The following is a 9,130-nucleotide window of genomic DNA, read 5'->3' as shown; positions in this document are numbered from 1 at the left end:
AAGAACATAATATTTTTCTGAAAATCTAGCATATTTTTTACCGTACACAACTTCTACTACCTTAAGTTTAATGAAAACTTATTCAAATTATGTGTTCACGTCAAGAGGATTTGAAAACGTAATTTCCTGCGCCTGTTCATCTAACCTGCAGTGTAAAAAGAAATTAAAATGTTTTTTTCAGTTTCCTTAAGACATCAGTAGATCTATCGATACGTCAAAACAAAAGTATGTTAACTAGGTAACTTAAATAATCTTTGGGAAAAAAACAATTTCAGAAAAAAAGCTTCACAAAAAATATAAATTTATTTTACTAATATGACATGACGTATGATCTAATTCATATTCGTTGACTAACACTTGAACAACTAGGCACTAGAGAGAATTGTCTCCGAGCTCTACACGCTTGTACCGTAAAAATGTTCTATCAATAAAATTTAACTCACTAATTATGACTTAGTACAGTTAACTAACAACAATAAAATATAACTTAACTATTACTTTAGTTCTTTGGTGACAATAAATAAATATAAATAAAAAAGATTAAAGAGTTTTTAAATAGAAATAAAGTTATAAAAATAATTTTTAAAACTATATGACATGTATATATAAATGTTACAAAATCGTTATAAGGATTACAATATGTCACACATTATTAGTTGGTTATTGTATAATAATAATAGTAGTTATTCCAATTTGTAAAAATATTCTTTTATTTTGTAACCACAGTTCACAAATTAGACAAGAGGAACTATTTGATATATATCTTAACGAGAATGTATTTTTTTTAAACACAATATTAACTTTTTGTTATTACTTACAGGATTGATTATTTTATTAAAAGTAACATTTAATTACTTATTTGCATTTGCTATTAACGTTTACCATAATTGCATTAAAACCTCGAGCTAATGTAGTAGTATTCCATTAATCAAATTATTTAATTCCACATAAATATTTTTATTTCATTGTATAAATTAAACTAATTTCAGATCAAATAGAACATAATAAATAAATTAACATTGCAAATAAAACATTTGTTGTAATAACACTATAGTATACACATACTAAAAAGTGTAAAAGGTTTTGTACTACACTTACTCATTCTTGGGGTAATAATTTATAAAATATATGACTATACCTCTTTCAAACTCCAATAAAATAGTATGTTTATATAAACAAATTTAAAAAAATATTTGTTGTTTTATATAAAACAATAATTAGGAATATCATTATATTATTAGTAATCATATTGTTTCTTTTTTTTTTGTGTAATTATTTCATTCTAATTGTTGTTACACTAATAGTATTTTTTGAATTGAACTGCATACTTTAGTGCTAGGATTTCGTTTTTGAACCATTTGCATAGTCATATTCATTCAAGAAATCATCATTCCCAACATCAACATCATCATCATCATCCTCATCCTCATCATCGTCATCGTCGTCATCATGCAAATATCGACCTTTTCTGCAGTTTTTTCTGGGCGGCGACCTAAGCATTGTAAAAACAATTATATTTTATGCTATGTAAATTTCAGTTTTTTTTTTAATATAGTTACTTGACGTCAGTATTGTCAAGGTTTTTAATTTTCTAATTTTATTTTATCATAGGTAATTTAATATGTCAACACGTGCAACACAGAGTATGAGACCCCCAAGTTGGTTTAAGTAATATGTTTTAATCATTTTTATACATAAAAATACTACATAGTTAATTTATGTGCAAAATTATAATTGGCCCACAGGTAAACTATAGTTATCTATGCACATGACAAATTAGTAAAATAAAAGCTGGCAGTAAAGTTTCATGTCAAATTTTATAGAACAGTTAAAAATATTGTTTACTAAATTTATTTAGTAACTTTTATGCCTAAAGCACTAACCTTAAGTTTTCATCTGATGAACTACTCGATTCAATTTCAGGGGTAGTTCTTCCACTTTCTGTTGGACTTGAAGGAGGAGAAAATGCTTGCAGTAACTTTCCTTTGCTATCATTCCAAAAATGTGACTAAAAAAAATCGTAATCAACAATTACCACAATACAATAACCAATATTTTTTTTTATTTTCAACTTACAATTGGCCCATCTCTGCCAAACAACAGTAGAAACGATACGATAAAATCTCTAGACTTCTCTTCCCACCGCTGTAACATGTCTACTCTTTTTTCACCGATGGTACCCATAACTCGTTTACTGCGATCTTTAAGTTCTTCCATTTTGTTCTGTAGTTTTAACCGCTTTTCCTACAAAAAAAAAAAAATGAATAATAAACAATTTCTACAATTTCTTATTTTTATTTACTCTCAAGTATGAAACATTTAAATCTTTGGCACTGTATCCTCTTTGCAAATTACGTCTCACGTACATATCATAGTCGCGTACTATTCGAGATATAACATCAGATGTTGACACTCCTTCAGTTCGCTCTGTGCCAACAAACATGTCTTTTTCTTTTAATTTTCTATAAACGTCTTCACCTTCTTCGTTTATGTATGGAATATCATCATGAGCAACAAAATCAATCTATAAAAAAAAAAAACACAAATTTTTTTTTTAAAACATAAATTGAAAATACATTGAACTATTATCAATACTGTTATGGAAATTGGTCATATTTAATACAAAAACACACTTTATTATCTGTTAAAAATTGATCTTCAATTTCCCATGGTGCGTCTTTGAGAACTTCATCAACATATCTACAATGCCTAAGTGCTTCATACCTTTCTTCATCATTCATTACAGTCTTCCCTTTTCGAGCATTTGTGACTCTATCACTACACACTATAATTTAAAAATATTGTAAGATTTATGTTTATCTAGAAAAAAGTATACCTTAAATTTATACAAAATTCTTATTTATGCTAAATAAAAACCAGCTTTTTAAAAAAATAAAATTTTTTTTTTTAACTACTATAATAAAAATAAATAATTTAATTAAGTATCAAACTGGTTTTTAAGTGTCATTTTAAATTTAGCCAAATGCCTTTCACTTAAATACTACAGGATATAAAATATAATTTTCAAAATTATATTTGACTTACCTCCGACAATCAAATAAACATTTTGAAATACAGTTTTGGCTTGCAATAATTGCCTGGCATGTCCTTGATGAAACATGTCATAAACACCATCTGCATATACCCTGATTTTTCTAGGCGCTAAAATAAAATACAACAATAACAATGAATTGATATAAATCAAATATTAATAAAAACAAAAGTAAGTCATCAAAAATTATAATTTGCCATCAAATTACTGATGACACTTTCAATTAACTGATATAAATATTCCTAAATAGAGTTAATTATAGATATTCTAAAACATTACGTTTTTTTCTTTATAAATTCAAATTTATATTAAAGTACCGTTGCCAGAGTTAGCCATTTCCATAGAGATTTTTGTACTATAATCACATAAGTTACGCTCATATATTGCATCACTATCTGTGCTAAAAGGAGCTGGTTGGCAGATTGACTGTAAAAATTTCAAAAACAAAATAAAATAGTAGTTAATGACATATTAAATAATAAAATAGAATACAAAATATTTGTTTTTTTTTTTTTTACAGAGTTAATAAAATACAACTATTATAAGTACATTTTATATCCTTTTTTTTTAACTACAACATATAATTAAATATTTTTAAAAATATTTCATTTCACCTCCTTTCCTAAAACTGAAAAACTTATACAATGATATTCAACATTTATGTAGGAACGTTTTAGTATAATATGAACTTAATATGCAGTTGTAAAGTGTGGATAAACAAAAATAACCAATAGTATTTTTTCTACTATTAATATATATTATATTAAGTTATAAATTACTCAAACAGTATTACTACAATGTTAAATTATAAATTAATATCATATAAATCTATGAAAACCAATTTAAATCAACGGCCCCATAATAACTAAAGTAGTTTTCAACGCTATTTACAAGAGGCATAGTTCAAAATAATAATATGTAATTTGGTATCTCAAGGCCAAATTAATATACACGGTGTTCACGCATACATTTTTTTTATTTATGTATATCTAAATTAAAAGCAAATTCATTATTATAACCCAAATGCACTAATTTAAACTGATTATAATAGCATAATTGAAATATGTATGGTATTTATTTTATAAGTACCAAGTCATTATTTATTGTTTATGTAGTTAAATAAAAGGTCGCTATTATTTAATTGTAACGTAATAACTATTAACAGGAACTAATCTTGAAATCATATTTGAAATCTCATTGATTACCTTGAACAGAACTGCAAGAAACCACATCATAAACCTACAGCACATAATATAGGTACATAATATAGGTATATAGGTACATATGTATGTATTAGAGCATACATAATACTTCATGCACATAAAATGTGTATTCACTTCAGAGTTAATGCACAAATAAGTCAACCTTTTAAGTAGATACCTTGTTATATCAACCCTTTTTGATAGTTATATTTATTTATAAATTATTATATACTAATGCAATCTTGATTTATTCACAAAAATGTAATTTATAGTTTATTATGTTTAATGTATTACTGTTTAAACTATGTGAATTGAAAAATTTAATCATTTAATTTTAAATTAATGAAAAAACTTTTTAATATAATTTATTTTAAAAAGGGTGTTTTACAACAAAAATAAAGGTACTTTATAATTTCTTATGGCTTGAACTTAAAATTAATTTTAACCATATTAAAATTATAAGGTAAATTCCACCTAAATGGCTATTATATATTTTACTTAACTATAAATAGTTTAAGTAGACATTTTCATACCGGTGCAACAGTTATATTTTGAGGCTTTACCTCTTCAATTGTTTTCAACGAATTTGTATTGTTAATATGCAAGTCTACATCATTTGTAGTTTTTGACACATCCCTGGGTCTTTTTTTGGACATTGTGATATATTTCTAAATTTTCTCACTGAAACAAAAACAACAATGTGGTCAGTCATATTATTACATCCTATAAGCATTTTTTATTCTAATAAAAATAAATGTTATTATTACCACTAAATAGTATTAAAATTAATTTCAAACAATCTTTACAAGATACGAGACATTGAATCATTTTAAACAAGATATTAAAGTATATTATATTATTTAAATAAATAATAACGAAATCATTACAAAAGCAAATTTACCATAAGGCTATACTAATTACTAGACTAGAGCCTTTATTTGAAGCAGGTATTTAGGGAGTCAAAAACCCTTTCTGAAAATTGATTTCCATCATTCATCAATGACCATAAACTAGTTTTTTTTAAATATAACATCGTTCATAAACCTAAATATAATACAAATTTTAAATTTCTCTCTAAAAATTTGTTGGATTACGACCTTGTCTAAACTAGATATTTTAAGGAAACAAAAACCAAGTTTTCGTTAAACCTACTTAACCTGTAACTGGTACAGTGCAGTGTCACACACCGCTTATCAAAGTATATGGTATCAGTAGAGCTCGGATGATAATGACTAAAAAAACATTCAAATATGCATTTGAAATTCCAAATTATGCAATTATATGCCCACAGTATAAATACAATTTTACTTATGTTAATTAAAATTTATAAGAAGCCAAGTTGGCTGGCACAATACTAAAAAATACAATTTTATATAGGTTAATTATACAATCCTGTTTTTAAATAGACGACTTATCAGCATAATAAACTTAAATACTATTTTGCATAGGAGGCATTCCACTTCAAGTGTTCCCACTTAAAATTTCTAAAGTTTTCTTTTAATTTAAACACAAATAAAAAGTGGTCACATAGGTTTGAACAACGAGTTCCTTAGCATTTTCCCCGTACTTTACAATAAAATTATTTTTAATTACGTCAAACCATTTTTTACCACAAAAAAATCAATTAGAAAAATATTTTTGCAATTTTCGGCTCTTATGACCTATTTTGATATTTTTAAAAAAATATTTAGAAAATATTTGCTGGATAACCATTCCTCATGTATGTTATATTTTTATATTACATTATGTTTTTGTAAGTCGGTTTTATGTACAAACACAATGATAGACGACATCAGCCTTCACCACTGTAACGATACACAGCCTACATTGCCCCCACGTCGGCTATATACTTTTAGTTTTCTTAATAACAATTTTTTTTCAATATTTCAAATTAAAATTGTAAAACAACAAAATACTATTATTATATTATAAGAATTCTAATATTATACTAACAAATATGCTACTAAATCTAGATATAGTCAGTATACGTGAAAATATGCTAAAAAAAATCAAATATACAAAATATGTTTGCAGATTTGAAATCTAGACTTTATGAATCGAAATTATATCATACTTGGGTATAATTTCTTTGTTAAAAAAATATGCAGTCATAAACATCCGAGCTCTAGTTATGAGGCTTCTTATCACTCTACCAGTTATGAGTTCTTTGTATAACTAGTATAATTGTCCAAAATAAATGGTATAGTGCAACACAATGTATCCACAAATATAATCCTAATCCTATTTTTTGGTTTTTTTATCATGTTAATTCAGGAAACATTTTATAAAACAATAAATTTATATTCCTCAATAGAATAAAATGTTAAAACAGCATACACTATTAAATTGTATTAAATGTATTTTCAGGTGTTCTCTATGAAAGAATATTTTTTATTTAAAACTTTGTTAAATAAAAAAAATTCTAAGAAAATGTAATACATTTACATAAAAAGTTTAAAAAAATTAAGCAATTTTTAATTAAAGCTACTAGACAAATACAAATGAATGAGGCAAAATGTAACCTTGGTACATAAACTACTAAGATAAAAAAATATATATTAAACACCTATTTCATTCTACACAATTCTTGGTACATATTTATCATAAAAGTTACTACTTAGGTTCTGCTGACGTATTTAAGAAGAACGTCAATTATTAATTTTGCTCATTTAACACAATCTAATGTCTTTGTATGTACACTTTGATCAGGTCCACACATTTGGCATTCACTGATTACTTATCATGACCGTGCCATTTGCTATAGCCATCAATGTGTTATAATTTTCCCCACTAAAATTGTATAACAATCATTAACCATATTATTCAATTACATTAAAAATTATTTTTTAGAAAGCTTCAAACTAATTTTGGAATCTAAAATTGTAAAGTATTTTATGTGTTCCGATAAAGAGTATTTAATAACATACCCTTTTTTTTAAGATTATCGTTTGAAAAATAAAAATGTTAAATATAGGGGTGTAGCAACAGTATACATGTCCAGAGACATTTAAATCTTTAAATTTGCCTCTGCGTGGTATGACCAAATGTTTAACCCTAAAGCAGGCACGTGACTTTTGGTCAAGCTTAAATAATGTGTGCCTAGTATATATTTCTTACCTGAATTACAGTGTAACTATAGACGGCTGTAGTACATTCATATGACGTGCCTGCCGAAGGGTTAACCACAAAGCAATTGAAACTTCAAAACAAAAATGACAACCAAGTACAGACAATTAGACTAGACCTTTGGCCTTTTGGCCAGAGACCCTACTCTAGCTCGTTGTACTCATTAGATCTAATATTTCTATATGTTAACCAATAAAGATGATTTTATATAATAAATGTGCTAAATTGTAAATTCGGCTAAGCCGATAATTTTCGCTTTCTCAATATTACTGGGGCCCAGATACCTAATGTGGTTACTGATAATGGACTGTTCGAAAAAAAAGTTAGAATCTCAGTTCTGATATAGATACTTTAAATACTTTATTTAATAAATTGCTAAAATTTGAATTATTTAATCATCAACAATACATTACTAAAAAAAAACTTATTTCAAAATAAATAAGAGATTGGGTTAAATAATTAAGTCAAAAAAATTATATTGTACTATATATTATAATATTTTTAAACATTTTAGAGAAAAAAAAAGTTAAAAAGAAACAAGTCAAAATAAAAACTAATGTAAACTGTCAAACTATAAATCGCATTTTTCAAATTACTTTTTATGCAATAATTACTATAATTAATAGTTAAATTAAATTAGTCGGTTAAAAAAATATTATAATAATTATGTAAACAAACCATTATTTTTATCAACCAATTTTTAAAGTAAACATTCAAACTTATTTCATCAGTCATTTTTGGCAGTTTCCCAAACATAAATTAAACATATTTTATTTGTTTATAAAATTTAAATTGGTACTTAACATAGTAAGTTATAGGTACAGTAAATTATATTTTTATATATTTTCTTAAAATTAAATTTTATATTATACTATGAAGGACAGAAATATAATTAAGAGTTTATATGATATTTGATAAAAACTTAACAACCTTTACAGGAACACACAACAGGCGTTGTCGTTTCACGTTTAGGCAAGTGTAACGAGTAACTCTTAACTGATGGCAAAGTACGAAACAGCGGGGCGTCGTGCACACAATAAAAGTAATACTTACATACAATAAATTCGCAATATTGCGCAGTAAAATTAACGTCTTGTGCGATCTTCACTTGAATGTCGAAATTTTCCCGACCAACGTACAAAAATTTCGGATGACCTACGACATGTGGCGGGTAACGGCGAATAACTGGCGTGATAGTGCGAGGACAGGAGATAATTATTCGAGTCTGAGACTGCTAGAAAATGTGTAAGTTTCAAATTGGGTACAGCCATTATCTGCGGACACGGAAATTTTAACATTATCAGCCGACACCGCCGCATGTTTGTCGACGTCACGACTAGTCATCACATTCACATCAGACCAGGCGAGCCCCAAGGTTAACCATTTACCACGTTTTTACGGTGTGTCGTCGTTATCAGCAACTTATCCGTTTTCAGTATTTACAAAGTAGGTATCTATTCTGTGGCATTTACTATTTACACGATAAATGCCCCAGCCGTCGACAGTCGACCACTGAAATCAAATATTAAGTCACCCCGTCGGAAACGTATTATTTTCCTGTCGGCCGAGGTTAAAAATAAAAATATTTCTATAACATTTAATTAGGCTGGAGTATTATTTCCATGTTTATACACAACCGCTGAAATCTGAATCCTTCCGATCTTGTGCTGGGAAATTGCTACCTAATGTATGTTGTCCTAAACCCGGCAATAATTATTTAGAAAAATAGTTCTCTTGATAATTTATCAGA

The 9,130-nt window shown here is 26.7% G+C and overlaps 1 protein-coding gene across 3 annotated transcripts; it reads right to left on the bottom strand.

The window, feature by feature from the left end:
- Window positions 1–284: 284 nt before the first annotated feature.
- Window positions 285–8,691, bottom strand: LOC126841068 (choline-phosphate cytidylyltransferase A-like). 3 transcript variants are annotated; one of them, XM_050577319.1, is made up of 9 exons: window positions 8,434–8,691; window positions 4,818–4,935; window positions 3,370–3,478; window positions 3,046–3,162; window positions 2,634–2,785; window positions 2,303–2,524; window positions 2,077–2,244; window positions 1,884–2,008; window positions 285–1,492 (listed from the first exon to the last, which is right to left on the bottom strand). In XM_050577319.1, the coding sequence occupies exons 2-9, from the start codon at window positions 4,908–4,910 to the stop codon at window positions 1,336–1,338; spliced, it is 1,143 nt and encodes a 380-aa protein (XP_050433276.1). In that variant the 5' UTR covers window positions 4,911–4,935; window positions 8,434–8,691; the 3' UTR covers window positions 285–1,335. The 3 variants fall into 3 exon arrangements, with proteins under 3 accessions (XP_050433276.1, XP_050433274.1, XP_050433275.1); XM_050577317.1 differs by having other exon boundaries at window positions 4,788–4,935; window positions 8,434–8,690; XM_050577318.1 differs by lacking the exon at window positions 8,434–8,691 and adding an exon at window positions 8,311–8,414 and having other exon boundaries at window positions 4,788–4,935.
- Between the last annotated feature and the right edge of the window lie 439 nt (window positions 8,692–9,130).

This window comes from Adelges cooleyi, unplaced genomic scaffold (genome assembly GCF_023614345.1).
Source record: "Adelges cooleyi isolate 19-005CV unplaced genomic scaffold, UGA_ACOO_1.1 ACOO_flye_CR_arks_rails_tigmint_CR_PRNA_376, whole genome shotgun sequence".
Classification (NCBI taxonomy): Eukaryota; Metazoa; Arthropoda; class Insecta; order Hemiptera; family Adelgidae; genus Adelges; species Adelges cooleyi.
This window is presented reverse-complemented; position numbering and strand designations above follow the sequence as displayed.

Excerpts from the sequence above, each read along its gene's own strand:
- LOC126841068 (XM_050577317.1), bottom strand. The coding sequence starts at position 4,910 with ATGTCCAAAAAAAGACCCAGGGATGTGTCAAAAACTACAAATGATGTA. Across the intron at positions 2,786-3,045 it reads TGTTTATTTGATTGTCGGAG|TGTGTAGTGATAGAGTCACA; the intron begins GTAAGTCAAATA and ends TTTAAATTATAG. Across the intron at positions 2,245-2,302 it reads TAAATGTTTCATACTTGAGA|GAAAAGCGGTTAAAACTACA; the intron begins GTAAATAAAAAT and ends TTTTTTTTGTAG.